This window comes from Melanostigma gelatinosum (genome assembly GCF_949748355.1).
Source record: "Melanostigma gelatinosum genome assembly, chromosome: 22".
In the NCBI taxonomy this organism is placed as follows: Eukaryota; Metazoa; Chordata; class Actinopteri; order Perciformes; family Zoarcidae; genus Melanostigma; species Melanostigma gelatinosum.
The window spans coordinates 11,359,018-11,383,791 of NC_136655.1; the positions used below are offsets into that span (position 1 = coordinate 11,359,018).

The 24,774-nt window shown below is 42.9% G+C and overlaps 1 protein-coding gene across 2 annotated transcripts in view; it reads right to left on the reverse strand.

Moving 5' to 3' along the window:
* Nucleotides 1-1,553: 1,553 nt before the first annotated feature.
* Nucleotides 1,554-24,774, reverse strand: part of cerk (ceramide kinase) — a gene marked incomplete at its 5' end in the record, with an annotated part of 35,103 nt that continues 11,882 nt past the window's right edge. Inside the window, 10 exons of one of the 2 annotated variants that reach the window (XM_079294297.1) lie at nucleotides 1,554-2,757; nucleotides 5,700-5,914; nucleotides 9,676-9,881; nucleotides 13,148-13,227; nucleotides 13,729-13,834; nucleotides 15,483-15,635; nucleotides 15,719-15,793; nucleotides 20,239-20,384; nucleotides 22,410-22,476; nucleotides 23,063-23,188. In XM_079294297.1, the coding sequence (XP_079150423.1) occupies nucleotides 2,733-2,757; nucleotides 5,700-5,914; nucleotides 9,676-9,881; nucleotides 13,148-13,227; nucleotides 13,729-13,834; nucleotides 15,483-15,635; nucleotides 15,719-15,793; nucleotides 20,239-20,384; nucleotides 22,410-22,476; nucleotides 23,063-23,188 (1,199 nt within the window). In that variant the 3' untranslated portion in view covers nucleotides 1,554-2,732. Of the gene's footprint in view, nucleotides 3,279-5,699; nucleotides 5,915-9,675; nucleotides 9,882-13,147; nucleotides 13,228-13,728; nucleotides 13,835-15,482; nucleotides 15,636-15,718; nucleotides 15,794-20,238; nucleotides 20,385-22,409; nucleotides 22,477-23,062; nucleotides 23,189-24,774 lie in introns of both variants that reach the window. The other variant, XM_079294296.1, reaches the window with a different exon arrangement.

Sequence of the window (24,774 nt, forward strand, 5' to 3'; positions counted from 1 at the left end):
TATATTCTGAAGGTTTCTACTGAGGTGTTTGTCCATACATCATTCATAGCCTGAATTATAAAACATCTTATTCCTAGAAATATTGCAACATTTTTTGTATGCCTGTTTTATAGAGTGATACAAAGAGATAGTGAAAAACATTGACTCTAATTTGTCAACAGAGTACAAAACTAATTTGAAAGCTACCTTTATCCAAGTTCACATTTCTGCTCTGGAAATGTATGCACATTGGCAATTAATAAGACAAGGCCTCGTTTTTTTTTCCAGAAAATTTGTCTTAACTGTGTTCAACTGGGGCAGTTTCATGGCAATATCTATTCGTTCATATGTTTTACCTGAGGTGTCTCCCTGTAATTGACTTTGAATTGACATTTTCTTTCTTTCATACCACTCACACTATGTTCAATCATTGTAGACCCATGAGTTCCAGTGGCACCCTATAATTGGCATCACTTTGAAATAGTGCATTAGTTACCAGTGCATTGGCTGTAAAAGGTGGTGCGGGTAAGAAATTCCTTTTTCATGACTAGCCAAAGGAAAGGAACACCGCCGTTTGGTTCGACTCTGTTGCTTGTAGGTAACGAGGACAACCCGCATTGTCTGTAACTCGAAGATTTGTGGGAAATTCAGATTACTCTTCGGCACTTTTGGAACCGCCTCGCAGTATCAAATAAAGAAACAAGAACCGTACTGTGTGCAGAATGAGCACAGTGTGAAATACCACTCTATCTCAGCAGAGACCTTTGATGTCTGATGTTCTTTAATGAAACATCTCGCTCACATCAGAGCACCCTATTAAATTCCACTCATACAGGGAGACAGAAAGAGAGTGAAAGAGTGAGATTCAGAAAGCCAGAGACAAGGTAGCGCTGACCTTTTGTGTGCATCTGTTGGGAGTGTGTGTGTGTGTGTGTGTGTGAGAGAGAGAGAAAAAAGAAGGGAGGAGCACAAAATGAAGATGGAACAAAGAACATGAAGAGAACCACATTCCAAAAGCACTTTATTGAATATTTTCATAAAAATAATCACGTATCTACTCGCATCACAGTTTATCTGTTGACTCCAGCAGCAAGATTGCATAAAAACTTTAAGTCGAACTGAAACGAAGAATTCTTTTTGAAAACAAATCAAGTACGACTGTAGGCACTCGGCAGCTACTGAAATAGCATAAAAATAAGTAATGTCCGGGCATGAGTTCTAACGTTAGCAAGCTAAGCTAACTAGCGTCAGCTTTCCAAGTGGAAGCTATGGGTGCACGCTAGTTTTCCTAGCCTGCTAGCTTCCAACAGCTGCCGTATCAATATAGTTTGTTTATGCACACAAAAGTGCGTAGGAATTCAAATTTCAGTTTGACTTTGTGTGCATTGTCCGTCATACATGCTAAATTATGTAGCTTTTTCAAATGGTCAGACCTGAAAGCTTCCCAAGTCTACATGTACATTTGAGTGTGTGTGTGTGTGTGTGTGTAGAGTATTTAAAAGAAGAAGAAGAGAAGAAACCATTTTTATTGTCATATACATTTTTACACGTACACGAAATGTATCTCTGCATTTGACCCATCCCTGTATATAGGGAGCAGTGGGCTGCCATTGATCGGCGCCCGGGGAGCCGGGGGTTCAGTGTATTGCTCAGGTACACTTCGACACGTGACACGTCCTAGTCGGGGATCGAACCATTGACCTTCCGGTTCCCAGACGACCCTCTTAACCCAGTGAGCCACGGATCCAACTCTTAACATCATACTGTTAACTGACAAAAGTGGGCTATGAAGGGAAAACATAATAGACCTCCAGAGTCAGTATTAACATAGTTGAAGAGGATTCATAGAGAGGAACAGCCTTTCATGGTGTTACAAGTGAGTGAGAGTGAGAGTGAGAGAGAGATTGAATATCAGAAACATACAAAGACAGAACATGTGTGTGTGCCTGTCTTTGCTCCTCTAGAGGTGCTTGTGTCGGCAGCGTGTTGGCTGCAGTGAGAGAGCATCTGCATGAGGTGATAGAGCTAACTCATCACACTGGCACGTTCACAACTACATTAACGCACACACACTCCAATGATTGCACGCCCCTAAAGGGATTGTGGAAAACACACTTAACCCTACACATACACACAACATACCCTAACGTATCATTATTGTGTATGTGGTTTAAAACTGTTTTTATCTGACTTTACAAAGAATTAGCTAATGGGGCTGATTTCAAAACCACACAATAGATTATCTTTAATACAGTTAACCATGTGTAATTCTGGCTAATCCCAGGTGATGAGTCAACCGTCAGTAGTTTTTGGCCAGGGAGGAGCAGAGCTTAGAGCCACAGGTGCACCGCAGCAGTGCTGAGACACACCAAATCACTTAGCAACCACTTTGCCTTATTACCCAGAATCCACGGGGGTCCTGTTAGTGTATTAGCAGGGTATTCAGTGCTTTTCATTAGTGCCCCTGACTCATATCTGCTTCCACCTAGGTCACAGATGTGGGTTTCTTTTCCCCAAAAAGAGGGAAGATCAGTTTTCATGATTCGCTTTTCTTTTTTTTTCTTTTGGTATTTCATGTCAGTTTATCGGTGTACTTCAGAGGCCTTTCTTCTTCGTCCCTCTCACCAAGCAGTATCTCCTCGGCTGTCTCTCTTTGCTACACAGGGAGAAATCCCATTTGCGTTCTCCTTCATGGCAGCACCGATAGTCGCGGCTGAGTCCAGTTCATCTGGCGGCTTGGGATCCTCTGGGCTTCAAAATCTTCCATTTTCAACAGTACTGATATGAAATAAAAGAAGAAGCTGAAACCGAGGTTTGAATATGGCAGTGCTGGCATATCATATTTTGGGTTTGTAAAAGCTGCATTCGGCAATTTTGCACATAACAATCCCAAATGGCTGCAAGGAGATAACTATCTCTTCAGCAACAACAAATCATGCAGTAGCTAGTATTTCTTCTCTTTGGCCTTTTTCCCTCTTAAAGCTACTAATGGGAGCCGTGTCAGCTTTTTCTACCACACCGTCTTGTGCATTGAGAGGGCGTCCTGCAAGTTTCATTTGAGCAAATACGCCAGCGTTTGGGATTGACACTGATGGGATTTATGTCTTTTTTTCCAGGAAAGTCGTGCCAAGTGCAACTCAGTTTTTGTTGTCCAGCAGCTGAATGTCCCGTCCAGCTCTCAGTCCACTGACTAGTGTGTGCTTGGCTCCACGGCCCACAGTGTACACGGGTCTTCTAACAAACACTGCTGCTGCTCCTCAATACCGCGGGCAAACAGCCTGATCAACTGGCAATGCACACTGCAGAGGGGAACAGAGTGTACACACACACACGCACATAAAAAGAAGCACACGAGGCATCATTTAGCCTGAATAACAAACCATCAACTTAATGACTCTGCTCATTTCAATGAGGCTTTACCGTCAATGTGGCAGATGTAAAAGCAATGGAACGGCACCCCTGTGTGCAGACTTGACAAGCAAACTCGGGATGAGACAATGCTTGTGGTGTGTTAAGTATAAAGATCTTGAAAGGGACACCTACAACAGATGTTAGAATACAGATGGGGCTGACGCACTATGATGACACAGCCTGACACATACAATAAAAAGTAGAAGTGCACAGGCAGAAAATGAGCTGTGAATGGGATAGATGGCTATTATCGTACAGTATAGCCTCAATTACTGCCTGTGCCTTTGTCTGCTAAATGACACTTTCATTTTTACAGAAACACCTGTTGTTTACTTGCAGGCTTCACGGATAAGTTAATATGATGGAACAGCACAGTAACATTACTGTGCATTTTCAACCCAATGTGAATTTTTTATTTCCAGAATGCCATTCACACATGAAATAAAAATACCAATTCAATAAACATAAGTTTCCTCTAAAATCAAGGTAGCACTATACGTTTGGGTTATAATTCCATCACTTCCAATGCAAAACTCTCTTTCTTTCCGTTTCGCCTGGGCGACTACCATTAATTATCCGAGCAGCACACTGGCTGGCTCACTCCAAGAGCGATTAGCGGAGAGGAAGAGGCAATAAAAGGACGGACTTCTGCTTTAATTAAAGGGGAGTAGCCTTTTAACATGGGGCGGGCTGTTAAATTAGCAACATTACAGCGCCATGCATCATTGGCCATGTACAATGGAGCTTGAAATAAATGATGCGTCCAGCAGTGCCACACCGGCTGTATAGAGATCTGATAGTGGAGGAAGCTGTGGACAGTGTGGACAGGGCCAGAATAATGAGGGGGGCTAATTCCGCCAAGTTGCCAAGATCGCCCAACAGGGAACAGTGAAAGAGTCTCCTGACCACAGACTGTTGGACACTAGCAGCGCTAACGGCACTGCTGCTATCATTTCTGTCTGGCCAAGTAGGAGAACTTCTTTCTCACCAGCTAACGCTACTGCTGACCATCAAGATGACTTACTTTTCCTTGACCATGTTGAAACCCTCTAGTATTTGTCTGAAAGAAAAGGTCAATATTTTTGGGAATATTTGTATTTACTTTATAGCTTAGCTTAGCATTAAGACTGGAAATCAAGAAATAACTAGCCTTGTTCTGTACAAAGGTAACAAAATCAAACTACCAGCAACTCTAGAGCTAACCAATTAACATCTTGTTTGTTTAATCCAAACAAAAAAAAAGTGCAAAAACAAAAATGTGCTTCCTAGAGTCTCCGCTGCTTGCCTGGTCAGGCTAGATGTTTCCTCTGTATTTATGCTAACACCAGCTGCTGCAGCTAATTACAGAAACGGTGCTATCTACTGTCTACATACCGACGTTTATAGTGTACTTTGAAATGTTGTGTCTTCCGTTATCTGTTTCCAAATGGTGTTGTGCCAGCACAACATGAATAAGAGATTACAACCATGCTAGCAGCTCTTTAAAACTGTGCTAAATGCTAAAATCAGCATGCTAAGATGTTAACAATGACAATGCTACTAAGGTGATGTTTAGCATAAGTGTGTTAGCATTTCCTAATTAGCATTGTGCAGTACAGCTACCGACATACCGACCAACATGGCCCTCTACATAGCCGCATGGCAAACAATTGTACGTGCCAGTGTTACTTGAGTGCACTATGAATATAGAGCTGTTTAGCATACAGAACATCATCTATTTGTACTTCGGCTTTAAGTCATGATACTCAGAGACACTTTAGAGAAATTGAAACTGGAGATTATGTCTGCAATACCCAGAAAAGGAACAGTCTTTGTCTGATGCAATTGATATGAGTAAAGTATTTCACAGCTTTTTTCATTATACCTCTTCTACAATATTATGTGCATCGATTCAAAGCCATTTGCCAGTCCTCATCTCTGCTGAGAGAGAGATCCTGTCTGTCTTCATTGCCTCAAAAAGTAAATTTCTTTGTCACAGGCTTCATAAAACGCAAAAAAAGCTGGCACAGTGGAAAAATTATTGAACCACGCCTGTCTTCAACAGTCAGTGATTGTTTCAGGTTTAGTTTACAGCATTAAAAAGTAACATATATGGGCAAAACATTCATCAATACTGGTAAATCACAATTCATCTCATTGTTTTCGCCGGTGCTGAGTCGAAATGATTGTTTGTTTGCATCTCAGATTTGACTTTCTTTAGTTTTGAGTTGAAAAACGTATTTCTAACACAACGTGGAAAAGCGAGTGCTTTAAGTAACTACGACAGGAAGTTGTATTGGTCATTCAAAGGCGATTGTGTGATTAGTTACCTGACTTGGATGGCAGCGTCGGGCAGGATCTCCCCGTCGCAGCTCCAGCTGCTGCGGCAGGTGCTGTAGTTGCAGGTCGTTTGGGCCGAGCATATGGGACTGAAGCCTGTCTTCTTTGGACTCTCAATCGGGTCCTCGAGTGAAAGCAGTTCATGGTGCCGCGGCTGGAAACGAAACTTCCTCACCCGGTGGACCTCAACAAACGAGTGGTCAAACTGGGGGAATGAGAAACAGATGAAAGAGGAGGCGGAGAGATGAATGGAAGGATGTATGAAGGAACAGATGTGCACACAGATGGTGCAAAGGTTAAGACCGCCACTCTCCAGAAGCACTTGAAGAGTTTCATTTCAAACTGCAGGAGGCTGAGAGGGGAACACAAGAGTCAATCTTTTGTAGTGTCACGGGTTGTCCCTAGGGTGGGGCAGTGCAAAAGAGAGCATCAAACAGGCACAATCAGACCGTATAAACAAAAATAAAGGTTTTATTGGCCCATCTCACTGGCAGTTCCTTTAACTCCAAAAATCACACCTCAAACTAAAAAGTGCATGAATAAACCTAAAGCGTCCCGGAGGAGAAAGGGGGTTCTTCATCCAACAAAGTACTCCCACCCTGCAAAGTCCTTGGTCTCGGTTCCTCCAGGTATGCGTCCTCTCTCCTACTCCAGGCCCCCCCTCCTCTGCCGTGGTGCTCTCCCCTTTATTCCGTTTCCCAGCCCTGCCTCAATTAGGGGCCTTAAGCACCTGCAGCTGGGTGCATGATGAGGCAGTCTGGCCATTTTGGGTTGTGGGCCCTGATCCTGGGTGAGGATGTAGCGCCCCTCCACAACCTGTCCCCCTGTGATGCCACACTTTGTTTTGGGCTTCACCAAGTTACATTTTGTGTAAAATTGTTTTTGGAGGAAAAAGCAGTCATTTTCAGTCTTGAGGTATCATTTTAGTACCTCAGCCTCAATCTGACGGATTACGGTCAAACTAAAAAGTGAATCTATTATATCAATTATTTGTCTTTGGCAGATGAATCGACTAGGGTTCATTTAATCAGGCTCATTCATTTTTTATTGAGACATTTAAATGAACAAACTATTCTAATCGTACACACAAAATCGCACTGAAAATGGACAAAATGGACATTTTCAGTGCTATTTCTCTGAAATATGAAGATCATATTGGTCAGTAAAAATAATTCTTAGCATGTAATTCTTCTTTAGTTTACAGGCCCCTAGTGGGTGAGGTAAAAAGTTCATTTCTACTGGATTGTTTGTCGATTGAGCTGATTTTATAATAAAAAGTGAAACTACACGTAGATGTCTTCTTCTTTTCCCCAATTACGATACAGAGAAACACCCAAGAGGAGTTTGAATGTGAAATGGAGGGAGGGAGAGAAGAGGTCATATAAAATGGAGGTGCATGAAAAACTACGTAAACAGCCGGAGTGCAGAGAAAGAAGAAAGAGAGAGAGATGAAAAGGAATAATTTTGTCAAAGTCCCCTTTCATCTCACTCAGTGTCGCAGAAAGGTTCAGCTCTGTCCGGCGCACTTTCTTCCACTTCACGGGGTGCCACTTTCTCTCTATCCCCGACTCTTTTCTTCACCTCTTTTTCCCTTTTCCCCCTCTCGCTCTCCCTTCCTTCTCTCCCTTTCTCGCCCTCTCTCATCCCAAAAGCAGAGTGACAGCCATTTACTTCGCATCAGACCCATTTTATGACTGGAGCCGCTTTGCATTCATGCTGGACTGTCTGCCTAAAAGGCTTTCTGACAAGGCCATGAATACGCTTAGTGGCTTCTCACTCCTTGTTTCTCTCCGCTTGGCTGGACAGTGATGCTGATATTAAGTGAACTCTGATGCAAAGTCCCACTCACCGTACTTATATGACTACTTGTCTACCTTTCTGTGTTGCAAGTGAAGCAGCAAAGACAGCCTTGAGCTACAGGCACGCACTGCATCATGTCTTTTCAATGCAATACCACACTACGATATGTGGTCATTACACGGTTAATGATAATATCATTTGGTTTTCTCCAATAGAGAGATCTGACATCTCCATGACGAAAGGCAAAAAAGGTAAAGACCCACTGGAGGCAGTACACGAGTTCATCTCAATGTATTTTATATGGAACACAAGCAAAACCCTTGGCAAGGCATTGTGGGTACACAGGCGAAGCGGGACTGACCAGGGACACAAAAAAACACAAGTTGCATAAAGTTAGATATATTTTCATAACTGAAAGAAAGGACTACAAGCTACAGGAACAAGCTAATTGCTAGCTTGCAAGCATTGACACGCCCACCGCGACGAGTGAGAAGTATTGGAGGCGATGTTCGGCAATTTGGTCCCTTTCAGTGGGTCTGCGAATTAGTGTGGTCGAGCTGAATGCAAACATCAGCATGCTAACATGCTCAGATTGTCAAAGTTAGCATGCTATTGTTTAGCACATGGCTGTACAAACAGAACTGGATTCGTTTGAGGCGGCACCCCGTTCATTCCAATGAAAGTCGCTTGGTGGTGCATGAAGCAAACAAATGTTCGAGTTCCAAGAATAAACTTTGAATAAAATTTTCCAAAGTTATTTAAATTCATCCTGAGGGGGATGATAATTGGCCAAATTCTATGGCCAATATATCCATCAAATAGTTGAGATAAAACGCACCAAGATGGTGGACTGACCAACATTGTCATCTCTAAAGTGCAAATTGTGTCTTACAGTCGATGGATACAGTTGCATCCTGCTGCTGATTGTAAGTATTGGAGTCATTCTCTGCATTTGTGTCACTAGCCAAAGTTATTTTATTTCTCGTTTTGCAAACACATGGCTGTTGTGGTCATTTCATCTTCTAAAAAAAAAGATTCTTGTTAAATCCACTTGTAAAGCACTTTGTTACTAATGTCTCTGAAAAGCGCAGTATAAAAATGTTTTACTGACTCACCTGTTGATTTGATTTTGCCTGAATACATTGGTTATTTCATTCAGTCACCTGGATGTAATGTGCTTTATTGCGACCGCGGTATTCCAAGGACAAGCTTCATGGCACACAAAGCAGCAATTTCCTCAATTTGCTAAATTTCCGCTGTAATAGCAGCAGCTTGTGCTTTCTGTCATTTCTTTTTCCTGGTATTAAACTGTTTTCTACTGCTGAATTCTGTTCATTTTAAAGCTGCGAATACGTATCATCCCAATCTAATCATATCTTATTGATATCCGTCCTGGTAGTCCAAACACCGGGTGCAACAGTCAAAATGTTGACCTGAGGATGTCAGTCTGAGCTCAAAACACGGTTTGCAATTGCACACTTGTACCACGGCAGCTGTAATTACTTACAGGTTCCTTCTAGATGGGATGAACTTCCTGAGGTAATAATTACTAATCACCAGACTTCCCCTGGCAATACTTGTGCTATCCTAAAAGGGCATTAGTCTGGCATTAGCCTGTTCTCCCCTCCAGCATATCCCTGATGCAGCGATAACCGGTGCCTCTCTGGACCAGGGTGGGGGTTATTTATGATACGTGGGAAGGCACCAGGGCTAAGGCATTTGAACTGAAGTGAACCACAGTTGGGAAATTGAGCCGAGTCAGCAAATGGAGGTGCTAGCACAGCAAGTGGGCAAACTCCTGCCTTCTTCTCGCTCGTTTACAGTCTGTACACACTCCATTCATCCGTGCACAGATCGAGCAACTCCCGACGATGAGAGCTGGATTCTGCAGCAAAGTGATTGATGGAAGGCGTTTTTTTTAGAAAGGATGAAATTGAAAAGTTTTGCTTTATTTTAGTGATTCCTTCACTCTGTGAAGGATCTATTTTTCTTATCCTTGCTGAATACAGATCATATCATTTAGAAATATTCTCCAGAGCATGACTCATACACCGTGTATAGACACTTACTTTAGAGGCATGAAATCATAAATTGAATGATATTCCCGCTGGGTAATACCTTAGGAAGTGCTCGTGAAGATAAATCACACACCTCCTTCACTCTTACCTGGTCTTCTTTGTTGGTGTGTCGGACAAGGTGTCTGAGGAAGTCCAGGCGGGAGCACTTCCTGACGAGGATGAGGTCTGTGGTGCCGTCAGCGAGGTGAGCGGAAGGCGAGAGGCCTTCCGGACTGCGGGGACACGCGCAGCTCATACTGGCCGCGTTAATGGCAATAAACTTTCCACGGATCGCGCTCCAACCACTGCTCCCATCTGAAACAAGTCGAGAGTCAAGTTGACTTAACTGTGCATACTTCTGTTGACCCGCTGAAGTAAAAACCGAACACTCAACACACTTTTTAGGAGTCAAACCAATTATGGAAGCAGCCATTTTAATCATGGCTGCTCATTTCAGTCCAACATACAACAGCATTAAACACCGTCCACAAAACTCATGTTGTCTTCATGCTGGCCAAGGTTGTTTACCTACACGCTTGGCAACAAGTTTCAGTGAGTTGCAATCTGCGACCTCATTTAAATTCGACACATTGCGTCTTTAAGAAACATTTCAATGAAATACAGCATCCATCAAGGTTTCCAGTCTTTTATATACCTGTGGGGGCTCGGAGCTGGCAGTATCCTCCAAATTACTGAAGTCACTTTAATTGAACTATACTCCACATCGGAATGAAATCAAGTGCTGCGGAACTACAACCCAAAGCACACACAATCGCCTGCAGTTGTTGTACACCGTTCTGGTCATAGTTTCTGGTTTACTTAACTCTTCTCTTTTCACTGCAGTATAAAATCCCCTCCGTCTGACATTGAAACTTTTAAAATGAACAGACCTTGAGCTGCAGTGAATACACTGTACTGTAATTCATTTACAATGCAAAGCAGCGCTGCAGCATTTGCAAACCTGCCACATTCGATTTAGTTTAGAGTATTCTACCAGCTCTCTGCTATTAACTTGCACAAGCTTACTTTATCCAGCAGTATTTATTATTCAAATGCCAAAGCATTTATTCACAAATATGACTGGAGAAAAATCCTCTTAGATTGCCATTGAATACACTGTTGTTTCTGGTTAAGCCTTCTTCCGTGGGCGGCGTTACCAAATAGAACCTGAAAAGCATCATGGTTACACGCGGTTAAAGAATACAAACTCAAAACGCATCCCGAGATGTTCGTCTGAAACAAATAATCTCTGCAAATTTGGTTTTGACATGATGCAAGTGCTTTACGAGTCCTTAAGCGAGAGCTCTCCGCTTGTTGCACATCAGCAGTGATGCTGATGAGGGTCCATTAGGATCCAGATGTCTTGGCAGGAATTGTCAGAGCACTGCTACCCTGACAATGGAGCCGAGACAGAAATATTGATGCTTGTCGGAGAGCTGAGCGTCGTGTGTTTTTAAAATGCAATCAAGTTTTGCCGAGGAAGGGTTGACAGCATCTAAAGAGGAGGTCACATAGATAGAAGATTGATTGGATTAACCTCAAGTTTGCTTGTTATGATTGAATGCACAAGCGGCCTTCGAATCTCAAATGACAGACGCGACGGTTGCACTTCACAAACCACTCTGCTCCTCGGAGATTAGCGACTGTTTGCCGTTGATGGCGTATCAAAATACACAGAAATCACCCACGGGGCTGCCAGCGCTCGTCACCGGGGTGAGAGTCATTGGAGGAAGCGGGGAGAAGAAAAACAGTGATCACAGACAGCCAAACCTCAGAGGGAAAATTATATGATCTCCTCTGCTTCTCCTCCTCTGCTCACATCTCCCCGTGGGCGTGTGACGAAGGCATTAAGGAGAGGAGGCGAGGAAAGGAATTGAGGAAACCTGTTAGAATAATGAAAAGTACTCCCAGGCAGCAGTAACAGCAGTTTTATGTGAGAATTAGAACTAGAAACGAATAGAAAGTGAAGTGGATCGGATTAACCACGATACCAAGACCAGTCGCTCAATAGATGGAAATGAGAGCGCTACCTGCAGCAATTTCACACAGTTGTTTAACAAGTTCATGAACTGCATTCAAAACCACAGGCTGTGGCTGTTGCATGATGATTAAAGGCAAACAAAAACTCCATCAAATGTTTTTATTGTGCCGAGACTGGATCATTACCTCCTAAATCTATATTACAGAGCGTCATTTCTGTTCGGAAATGGTAAGATCACATCGTTTTATCAACCGCAGAGTGCGGCAACAGGAGCGAGCTCCGTTCAACGTACAACAAGACAACGCAAGCTGCTGAGTGACAAGAACCCGGGAGACAAGATAAGAGTTAAACGGAACAGCAATGTGCAATTAGTGATTACACTTCTTCCAACATCCAACATCATCCACGTCCTCAAATATGAGAGAGAGAGAGAGAGAGAGAGAGAGAGAGAGAGAGAGAGAGAGAGAGAGAGAGAGAGAGAGAGAGAGAGAGAGAGAGAGAGAGAGAGAGAGAGAGAGAGAGAGAGAGAGAGAGAGAGAGAGAGAGAGAGAGAGAGAGAGAGAGAGAGAGAGAGAGAGAGAGAGAGAGAGAGAGAGAGAGAGCTCATTGATTTAGCAGTTGTCTTGAGGCGGGAAGGGAAAAACACAAAACAAACGGCAGCACTGGCGTGAGACAAACCACCTGTCAGAGCTGGCGAAGCCAAATTTCTTCCTGATTAGTGGGGAGTCTGTCACACATCGCACACAAACAGGTTGCGCTCTATTTTCATATTTACACCCCCCCAACACACGCGCACACACACACACACGCAGTCCATAAGAAGTCCCTGATAACCAGGCCAGGGCAGAACATGTTGAATTTCATATCATGACACGAATTAGAGTGGGGAAAAACACACACACACAGCTTCTTTGCAGCTCAGATTACACACACCAGGGCGCACCAGTGCACAGGAGTCCGTATTTCATCTGTTTGTGCTGCTGCTGTCAGTGGGTTGAGAGAATCGTAGACAATGAAATGTGTGCGTGTGCACCACGGTCAAGGGGGGGGGGGGGGGGGGGGAACAGTTGTTGGTGACGTTGTCCTACTCGGAGCTGAGTGGACGGACACCCGCCTCGTCTGGGGACATGTAATCTCATCAAGCAGACGCAGGGGTGGATGCGGGGAGATTTGGAAATCGATAGGCAAAAAAAAAAAAAAAAAGGCTCCGGAGGGGCGCGGCGGGGAACTAAAATCTGTTTATATTTTCTCATCAATAACTCATCAAGAATCTCATTTTCCTATGCCGCGGGAGAAAAACAACAGGCAATGGAGATATTTGAAAAAGGAGAAGTTGTTATTTACATTCAGTCCACCTCAGGTACTGCAGAATGTAAATCTCCCCTCATTTGTGTGAGAGTGACTTCAAGGGAAAAGACAGCCAGCCTTGTCTTTCCTCTCAAACAGCACCCTTTAGAAATACTTATTTTCACATATCTCAGGAGTCTAGAAATGGCTTCAAAATAGGCAAACAAGCAGAGAGCGAGGCAGAGAAATGAGAAATGGGCTTTTCAGGTGTGATTAATTCGACACCTTTCGAGTATTAACCCCTAACTCGTACCTTTATCAGACTTTTCCTTCTCCTCTGACATCTCCCACTGCGTGTCTGTTGATGAGGACTTGTGTTGACAGACGCCGCACCTGAAATATCAGCGCAACCGTGTTTTACATTCATCAACCCATCCGGGTTGCTGTGACATGTAAAGGTGTTAACAAGCTTAGATGACTCATTAGGAGGGAATACTTCCAGTCCACCTTAAAATAACTTTCATTGCGTTTCGCAATTTAAGGAGTCTGCAGCCAGAGAAGCCTTTCTGCTGCACAGTCATATCTCTTTTTATGGTAAAATAAGATGTCAGGAAACACGGCATATTAATGCTTTTCAGCTCCTTTCGGTCCCCATAACAAATGCAAACAATGGCTGCACAAAGCATCTAAAAAAAACAAAACAAAGCACTTAGTGAAGCGCTTTTTGGAAAAGACTGAATAGGCTCTCCACTATAAATCAGATGGGCTTCCTGACAACGTAAACTATCCCATTTAAGCTCTGGCAGGTGCACTGCTGCCATTGAAGTGCATCAGATAAGTCAACACATTGTAAAAAAAAGCTGCAGAAATGGATATCTCTGATGCTTTATTTACCCGGATCGACACTGCAGCTTGTCCCTGGGGTCCCCCATGTTGTTCTCAGCAGGGAGGAAAGAGATTGTGCCTTCATAGTAGTTGTGACTCAGAAAGGTTTTTACGCCTGGAACACAAACACAGTGTGGGCCACAGAATGCATGTCAATATGTTTTATTTGATGTGTTTAATTTACCCTAATTACAGCTTAAGTTCTTTAGGCGACACATCTGCATAACAAATCGGACCACTATTCCTGATCTTTCTATTCTAATTCCTCTATTCTCTGGAGGGTGTTGCAGGTTTAACTGGGTTGAAGCAAGTTTAGTGATAATGCTATCGTAAAAATAACACACAGTTGTATTTAAATGCCTTGTTGTGTTTGGTAGCTCTGGGGCCTGATTAATACTTCTTTTTTTTTTTTTAAGCGTATTTAGTTCTGTGCTTGAGCCATGCTCATTTCTGCATATACAATTGAATCAAAGCTCGGTCAGGTCATGTATTATATTTGTAGAAATTGTATTTACAGCATGTGCTAGCCTACTACTACTACTACTACTACTACTACTACTACTACTACTACTACTATGATGATTTTAATGTAAAGTGTCTTTGAGTACTATGAAAAGCGCTATATAAATAAAATGTATTATTATTATTATTATTATTACTAATAATAAGCACGTCAATAATTTAATTTGGCCTGAATGATTGGGCAGGCTACCTGCCTGTCTACCCGCACACACTCTGCTTGTGCAATCATTGCGTGTCATCCGAGTCTTCCACAAGCTGCTAGCTTGACAGCCGTGAACAACATCCATGTTCGTCGTAGACGTTATGATCATTTTGGGGGAGGCTGTCAGTGTTGCCGACTTGGCAAATGTCTCGCTACATATAGCAAATTTAGCGCTGGTGCTGCTAGCTGCTAGCTACTTTCACCGGAAAAACTATTGGCAACACTTGGCCGGGTGTTTTTTAGTTGGGTGTTTATGTTGCCGACCTCAGCTTTAAAGGCGCTAAATATAAGATTGACAGCATTTCTATTGCCTCTTAATGGCTCTCAAGATGGCGACAGCTCACGGTGCTAATTTAATGGTAGCCTACACTAATTAGACAAATGAGCTAATATTAGCATGCGAACACGCAAAAACTAAGATGGTGTACATGGTAGAAATGACAACTGCTTAGCATTAGGTTTTTAGCATGGTCATTGTGATGTTAGCATTCATTACAAAGCACCACTGTGCTAGCAGCCTCACAGAGCTGCTAGCATTGCTGTTGATGACTGGTCTTGTCTTGTCGATCTCTCTTGGTTGCTACTTTTCATTAAGGATACTCAGACTTTACAATGGATATGTACTAAATATGGCATTCTGGGGACATTTTCATTCATAAATGAGCCTGTACGTCCCAGGTTTTTGATTAATAATTAATCTCACCATTGCAGTTGTCTGAAGCACCTTACAGTGTGCATGCGTTTAGCCTCAGTGGGGAGATACATTTTGGTGAGCCTTTTGGTGTTGGTGAGTCCAACTACTGAGCTACACAAATGCTTGCACTGAAACCCACAAGCTTAAGGCTGCGTGTTCGATTCATTTCTTAATCCTCCAAAGTCTTGACCAGCAAGCTCAGGGATGAACTCAAGGTTACCTCACATTAAAAAGAAGCCGGTGTGAGGTCAGTGCGCCCCGGGGGTTTTCAGAAAAAGGTGAAAGTGTGTGGGTAGGCTTAGCCTGAAGAGTCACTCAAGTTTAGAAAAATGATGGCCCTCATACCTGACAGGTCATATCTAGCAGGACCCAGCCATCGCTTCCTCTCGCTGTCTGTCAGTACATCGCCATAGAAACCGTAGCCAAGCAACGAGACGGAGTATCTGAGGAAGATGTCATCGTGGTGAACTGAACACACGTCCATCGGCTGGGAATCCCCTGTTGAGACACACCCAGCAGAGTCATAGAAAGCCACGTAGTGTGCTGTAAGTCTTCCATGAGTCTTTCAATTACTAACTCACCCACAATGATGTGTAAAGCAGAAGTAACTGGATCGTTGGTTCCCACTGTGGCAAAGCAGATACAATCAGTGGACCCTGTTGGACAAGAGACACACAGGTCGATGGTCAGCCATTACAGCCGCTGTATAGACAGGTGAAAGACACTGTGATGTGAAAAAAAAACAATCACTCGCACATATACCATTCTCAGCAAAAAATCAATCAACAAATATTTTCTAACAGCAAACCATGACTATTGAAAGCCAGTATGTAGAAGTTTCACCTCACTTCAGACACCCTCCCGCCGGAATGTGTCGTTTTCTTTTTAGTTTTTTAACACAACTTAAAGTTTTTACTGTTGGCATAACTGGTGTGCACATAGTTGAACACTTCCTGGATTTTTTTTACCAAATACCTACTTGCAAGCTGGGATGCATACACAAACAAGAATAAGAGAAGTGGGACCCTTCATTTTACTGCACATTTACGCACACGCGTGCACACACCATCGGCATGTTTTTAAAATCAGGATTGGGGACATTGTATTTATTTCAGTACCGAGCACACCTTTCAACCATTGACAGCACTTTCACCTGTTGCTGAGCTGGTAACGTTTTTACCATATTTAGCATCTTAGTGTTGCCTGTTAGCTGGCTAACATTTATTAATTAGCACGGAATACAAAGTCAAAATGTCATGAGTTTGGATATAAACCAAAGAATTGGACAAATTCGATAGGTGGCCTGCAGATTATTCGGTCAATAGTTGTTAAGACATTACACTCCTCTTGTGGTTTGTAGTGAAGTTTCGGTACTTCCTTATTTTCATGCATCTTAGCTGGTCTGGCCGGGTGACCAAACCCAGTTTGTTGTCAAGGGATGTGTCAAAAGTCATGCCCATTTAAAAATGACCGCTTTGTCCTCTATTGCTGCGGGCAGGAAGTGATTTAATCTACTGTCTTTGTGAAATGACTGACTTCATAAATGTGGAGTGTGAAATTTGTACAAACCTTCTAATACAATATCACATTGACGTTACATGAGTTTTATTCATGGACTCTGCGGAGTCTCCCGAATCTACACTCATAAAAACAGATACAGGCATGTTGGGAGACTATCGGCAGGTAAAGCTGCAAAGCTGTATTTAACATATGTACACCTCTTATTCATACTTAAAATCTGAATATATATATCGCCCTTTGGTGGAGTTACATGTCTTCCAAAGCTGCAACCTTGCACCAAGAATTCAGTGGGATGATTTTATTCAGCGGAAGTCAGGAGACGTCTCAGTTAAGTGAACTAATAGGATCGCTCCGGGCCCCGGGCTATCATCAATGCTCTTCAGCCAACAAATGAAGGATAAGACGCATTCCCCTGCCTTGAGAAAAACGTAGAGCTTGATATTAAATCTTTCAACTTGAGAGGTAATCAGGCTCCATCTCTCTTCCTGCGCCACATGGCATCATTTCAGACCTATCTGCCCAACTTTGATCATCTTCAAGTGGTGAAATGGACCCACTGCCACTGATAAAAGACAGAGAGAGGGAGGGAGGGAGGGAGGAGAGGAGCAAGTGAAATCTAACTAGTGGTGTTTTGAGCGGGCTCACAGAAGTGTGACAGAGGAGATCAGGTCTATCATTCAGTGGTGGACACACATGAGTATGAAGATGAGCTCCCTCTGTCGCTGCCTCTGACTTTCTCCTGCACTTTCTATGAATATCATTTATCTGGCCTTTGCTCCCCCCCCCCCCCCCCGCAAGCTTCATGATCACATCCGAACACGTTGAAATTGCTCCCGGCAGCGCTACAATGCCTGCTATTTTGCAGAGCGCTAAAATCAGCGGTGACACACGACTTCTCTACAGCTACCCAGTAAAAGCCAACTGACTTTGAATGGATATAAGTGGCGCGCACAGATGTTCAGCCCTCAGATGTTCAATGCTTTATTCCCCTTAAGTTACTCAACCGCATGTAGCCTGTTGGCATATTCAGAGGAGAGAGCATAAACTGTCAGAAGGCATACCCTCAGTGGAGAAGCTCCCGTTTTTATCTGCAATTCCCCCAAAAATGTCTCGCCAGTAAGATCATAGGCAATGGAGTCGAGATGCTTTTTAGTGCTGCCCCCAGAAAAGAGGATATCTTTGCTGTTTGAACCCTCAGCACATTAATATATTTATAGCTGCACATCAGACTGTCTTATAACGACAAGAGTGAACCCTTTGGAACTAGACAAGTGGCCCTTTGAACGACTTATCATTTCAATTTTTTAAATCAAAATAAGCTCCTTTCAATGTTTCAGGTACTGCCAGAAAACATCTGACAGAACGAGCGTTTGTGGGTATGATAGCTCGATGACAAGGCCATAAATGAGACCACGACTCTAAATTTGAACCTTGGCATCGAGGGCTTTGATATCTTACCGACACGTTAACATGACTTTGACAGCAATATTGATAAAATCATGAATGGCAGCCAGGTGGCAAAGATACACTCCTCCATAATGGTGTCGATGCATAGATCTAAAAAGTACACATCTTATGGCTTTTATAGCAAAAAGCTTAACGTCAGCTATTTTTCTCTTTTTAGACACTTTACATTATCACCATTATCTGAGACATTACTGGCGCTTTAAATCAAGGGACATTCTTGACTGACAAAGTTGAGATCTTTTTTCTGAAGTCATTTTATATACCTTTTATTAGAGAGACAGTATAAAAATGACGAAGCACACAGAGAGATGGGGAATGACACCTGGCTCGGACTGTAAATCGTGGTTTACGGTCAGTACTTTCTGACATCCCCACCTTGTCTGTAGCTCTCATCCCCCAGCCTGGGTAAACAATGTCCCATGACAGCTGGGCAATGCAGTCTTCTTTGCAAATGTTCCTCAAACAGGAGTGCATTTGTTAGGGACTACTTTCAACTGCGGATTAATACACATTTAGTGCTCTAGAACGTATTTCAGCAGAACAGTGTTCCAAGATTGCCTTGGTCACTGTAGGCTTTGCTTAACTCTTGATGCAAGCAAACCAGAGGACAATTAGCCAATAAAGTCCTTGCATTGCATGAATGGCATCCCAATTACATTTCAAAACATCTTTTGAACTGCTGTATATCTGCTCGAGAGCTTCCATCCCTGCAGCCCTGAGTTTTTACGAACAGCTTAACGTTATTGAGCTGAAGTGTAGTGACGAGATGTACTTCATACAGCTATAGTATGAAAAGATTACATTATCTAAAATTGCATTTCATTTGTAGTCGTGAAAAGGCAAAACAACCGAGTCAACACATCCAAATTATGATCATAATTGGCCTTAAAATAATTGACTGTGTCCCCAGCTGATTTTTAAACCCCTCTGTTATTACCATCAAGCTGTGCACCGGATAGCCTCATATTGGTCTCCGTGCACTGTGTGTTTCTATGCTCATGAAAATGACAGTGATTTCAAAATGTCACACAGCACGTTTCCATTCATGGCACTTGGAGAGATTGATCCTCCGCAGGCCCCCGGCGGGACCCCCTGCCCTGTTGCCATAGAGATTCTCTTATGTAGCTCAGCAACCCCCGGATCAGCAGGAACTGACGCTCTTCAATATTGAAATCAATAACAGTTCTGTTAAGTGAGATTTTTATGTCCATTTACCTCGAGAAACTCAACATCCATCATGCAACACTTAAACAAAACACATAAAAACTATCCATTAAAGTATCTGAAGCTGCGCTCGAAAGGGGGCCCGATACTTTGGCACTTCTACATTTTACTCTTTGAATTTTTCACAATATGCCGGTACTCTTTTCAGCCCGCTCCATATCAGGCTGTCTGGGAGATCCATAATGGTGATTAATAACGGCACAGCGCCAGCATCTCACAGCCGTAAAGACATTACAAACCCTGTGGACGAGGGGGCTGGAGTTAATCGACACAACGTTCACCTCCTTTTTGTGACATAATTAGTGAACATTGTGAATATATATATATATATATCATGAATAAAATGTTATTTTAAAGTTTTCAGAGTCTGCTAATATATTTTATTCACAATAGAAGTTCAGAATGTGTCTCTTTATCCTGCTGAATAACATGTACGAGCATCTCGAGAGGGACTCTGCTCCTAAAACCGGATGAATAGCTCACGATGGAGAGCACTTTTCAACATTTATAAACATTTTTAAACTTTCGACAGCTGAGAGTGACCCGGTGTAAACTCTGGGCTTTCAGCTGTTGATCATACCGCATGTGTAGGTGGAGAGAGAAGAGAGTCATGGTGAAAGTGGAGCAAGAGTTTTTCCATTTCAGAAGAAGTCAGAGTTGTTTCCTTTAGGAAAATTATAAGGTGGCTTGCCTGCGTTACATTATATTCTAGGCTGGTGCTGGAGATAAGTGGTGTTTTTTAAAATCATTTTAACAAAACTAGATAAACACCAAAGTGAAATTCCTTTAATATGACATTCAGAGATCATTATCCCCAAAACCATTCCTGACGCGCTGCTGTTTCCAAACCCTGTCAATGTATTTATGTGATATAATGACCAAAGCTCACCAGCAGGAATGATCCCTATGCGTAGAGAACACGGCACCATCTCCGCATCTGGTTGGTTCTGGTCCACGCCGTTGTCTGTTTGGATCCTGGTGACCAACCCGTGCAGGATCTCACTGAACATCCCATCTCCACCCACACACACCACCCTGGACGGACAAATGACATCAACGATGCACACGAGTTATCTGTGGAACATTGGAATATTGTTCAGAGCCTAGGCGGACGCTGAGGAGTTCCATTACATGTGTGGATTTAAGAACACGACAACAATAGCCAGAAGACCTTGACAAGCTGACCAGAGGCGGAGTCAAGACAGATGTTTTGCGAGGACAAAACATTTTTTCAGTACCTGAATTCAGACCTGTGAGTGAGATGCGTGCGTGTGGTCTCTGTTCTCGAGAACATTACTATTGATAGTTAATTCTGTTTGTAAGTGAACTTTGTGTAGTACATTAAATATTGTTTAATTTTGAAACCGGATCCAGTTCCGTTTTTCTGATGCGCGTGTGCAGTCGGAAGCTTGAAGCCGAAATCTCCCTGCAGCCTGCCGAAGCCTCGCATCCTTCTGTTTTTAAACCCTAACACCATCCAGCATGCCATCTTTTGTAAAGTCTGTATATAAACCATGCTGAAAAGAACCTATGAATTCTATAAACTGCAGAGGAAAAGCATAATGGACTCTAACCATGATGTGCTGGACTGAATATCTGATGAATAGAAGCCGGAGACGGCGGAGCACTCGGCAGAAATAACCTTTCCTGTTATTGATGACCTGTATGTTCGGCTATCAGCTGCATTTTACCCTTTGCTCGCGGTTGTGAGCTGCATCATGTACAACTGTGGAAAACATAAACTTATGTGGCTTATGTGACCGATTTGTACATTTAGAGCTATTGTCGAGTTATTTATTGTAAGTGATTCTAGAGAATAGATTCAGCTTCATATCTAAAATGATCATAAAGTTTGGAAATTCGAATGCGCGTTCTCAGTGGCATCTGTTTTATTGCCTTTAGATCTTGAACTGCTGCTTTTGCTTCAGTTGACCACTTGATTTGAATTGAATGTCTAAAGCTTTGAGTAATCATACCGGGGTAAAGGATCTCTCTGAAAGGACCTTTTGTGTTGCCCCAGGCACTGTAAATCCTCCACTTCCCATTCTGCTCAAGGCGCACCACAGGGATCTGTCCTGGGTCCTTTACTATCCTCTGCTTACAAGCTACCTTTAGGTCAAATATTTCAAGCGAATCGTATCAAATTCCATTTTTATGCCGATGGCAATCAAATCTGTTTTACATTGATTCAAAGCATTTCTTGGAATATACAAAACAAAGCACACTAAAACCCCGAAGTCCTAACCCCTAAACAGCACTTTGAAAAGGGCTGTATGAGGGTTAAGTCTTGATTTTACACTCTGAAAGTGATTTCCCTTTTCTGTTGTAAAACTGAAACTGGTCCTCACAAGGATATAACATATAATGCACGTACACACCCACACACATGCCCAGCCGTCCGAGGAGAGGTGCTCTCTCTTTGAATTGCCCTTCCCGAGGTTTCTTGCTTCGAGTCCTTGTCTTTAAACATTAAATCTCTTTGCAGAAATCTCTGCGTCTTATTGCCTTGACATTTTGGTGCCGAGACGATAAATCCTAATCACTTAAGTGGTCCGCTGACTTTTTCTCTCGCGCCTCCATTAGGTTAAAATTTGTGGTTTTGCGTGAAACAATTATCAAATGGATTACCGTGGATTGAGGTAAATACATTCATATTCCCCTCAGCATGAATTGTAATCACTTTGGTGATCTTTTAACTTTTTCTTTAGCGCCCTCATCAGGTCAGAATGTTAACTTGGCACACACTTGGAGGTAGAAGGAAAAAGTCCCAACAGGAAGGATGAAAACAGTGTCTCTTTGTTACCCTACGAGCATGTTTATTCATGCTGTAAAGTAACCCTGATCTAATGTAGCACTGATGAAAAGTCACACCAGGCAACACGACCGCATAACAACCTCCGAATGTACGATCATACATTGATACACATGGCGATACACAGCTCATGGCAGAGTCTCTCGAAGGCCGTGTTACAATATCAACAGTCGAGAGTAAACTCCTGTCACAGTGAGGAACCGGTGTTGAAAGCCTGAAAGCAGAAGCTGCGCTGCTTGAGCACTCACCCGTCATATTTATCTAGATTGGCCTCGGTTTTCAAGTGGTCCCTGGCATGATTGGCCCGCTCTGTAACTATGGAAACAAATCAAACAGCAAGTGTTAGTGCAACTTCAATTAAAGGGAACGTACTGACAAAACAATAGACTCTTTGTGGGCTGACGAGCACGAGCGTCTTGAAATACAGGACAAGGAAAAGCTTTGCACTTTTGAAAACAGTCCCTGGAAACCACGTCATGCAGATTAATGCTCAGAGTGGCTCAAAACAACCGAATTCAGTTATTTATATATTAGCCTGCAAAATGAGTTTCAACATTTTTAACAGTAAAATCTGTTTTCCCGGAACAATAACGACAGCAATGCAATCCTGCCATTCACAGTTGCTGTAGGAAGCCCGGAGTGACCATCAATACCGCAAGACGATGCGTAGCTGTTGCAAACACTTATTGAATAATAGATGTGTTTTGGATACCCAAGCTTATCAACTATCACAGCTTCCATGAAGGTGGTGGCAAGATTAATGGCACGATCAGCCAAATCATATCCTTGCAAGGCTCTCCGGCCCCTCGGAGAGGCCACAGTGGCAGCGGAGATCTATACGGCGGCCACCGAGACTCATTTTTTATTTAAATGTTGAGGAAGGCTCCTGATAGGGACCCACCAATCACGTCGACGGAGATGCCGGCGCGGCCAAACAGCGGAGCCACCTTCTGCTCGTAAATGCGCCTCCCGCGCTGCTTTCCCCCGAAGGGATTGATGTACACCAGAAGGCTCGTCGGTCGGCTGGCTGCAAAGTGAGGGAGGGGTATGAGATAGTCATTAAAAAGGTTCAGCATATACCTTTTTTTTCTCTCGTTTTTTTCGACAACTGTGTCACTGACAAACAGCTTGATGAAGTTTTCATTAACCAGAGACCTTTCTCAAAAACGCTCAGTCAAACTGACTGGTGCCCGCAACACGCCTCTCAAGAAATAAATGGTGTGTCTACCGACTATGGGAGGAGTGTGAAGCAATTCAGAGGTGCTGCATCATTCGGTGATAAACCTACAGAGTGCCGCCATGGAGAATACTAAATGGCTTGTTTATGGCTGCTGTGGAAGACTGCGTTTAGGACAACAAACTGAGATGCAGCAGCTGCTCCAATTGGAAATGAATGGATCGGGATCGGGAGTTAAATGAGCACGAAGAAATATCGGGTGCAATATTTGTTTGGCAATAAGACAAAAGCGCCATTAGATTACATGAATGGATTGTCAATGGGGGATGTAAAGGTGCACTGTGGAGGAGACTAACACTATTGAACACACTAGAGCTTCATCTTCACCATGGATGTAGTTCATTTTCTTGAATTGATTCATCCTGCCGGGCAAAGTGGGGCCGAGTAAGCCGCTTCAAATGGACGAAACCCATCTTGCGCTCTAATTTCCACATGCTAGTTACACACTAAATCCTGAAGATCTCAAACGTAAAATCACTTTGCAATCACATTTCACATGAGCGCTGTATTTTGCACTCAACCAGGTCAAGAATGTAATAAAGCGCAATGTGTAGTGACTGATGGTGTAATAATAACCTCTTTCCAGGTCATGTAATGCGTTAATTCATCATTGAAAAACGTGTTCAATTGCTTACATCCGTAAAGATTTTGATGGATGATGCGCTGTTGTTCAGTCTTGCATGTTAACATGCAGGAGAGAGAAATGAAGATTCCCCGGAGCACATCTGGACAGTAAGCTGGATGCAAATAATACAAACGCTTCTTGTGCAAGCCAGCCAAAGATATTTTTAGTACACTCTTTAAAAGTTTGTAAAACCACCATTTATATGTTTTATCAGACTATTGGTTATTGCTGACTCCATTCTTTATGTCTGTGCCTGTGAGGTACTGTCTAGAAGAGAAATGCAGGAGGCCAACCTGTATTGTCGGCTTGCCTCTGGGCTCTCCTCAGGGCATTGAATCTACTGTAAAGAATGAAGTGGGGGTGTTTTTGCATCATAATGTGGATAATAATGCACACTTTACTTACAGTCTGGTTAAGGAGCAGAAGAGCTCATTTAGCAATATGTCCAGTCTGGAATGCTTTAATGATCTCCCGTTTGGTCCGAAACGTAAATATAAGCTGAATATACAGTTTCCTGGTCGTTGTGATATTAATCTGGAAAATGATTTCCATATTTTCCCTTTTGTTTGCCTCAAACACCATCGATATACCTCACGATAAAAGCATCCTTTAGAGAATCTGCAGGGTTTCAGGGGTTTTCCTTGGGCGTTACAGTGACTTATGTTCCGTACTGTGTGGTGGTGTCCCGATGAAGTAGTCCATAAACCACTCAGAAAAAAAGATTGTATTCCATATCCCCTGTGCCCATCGC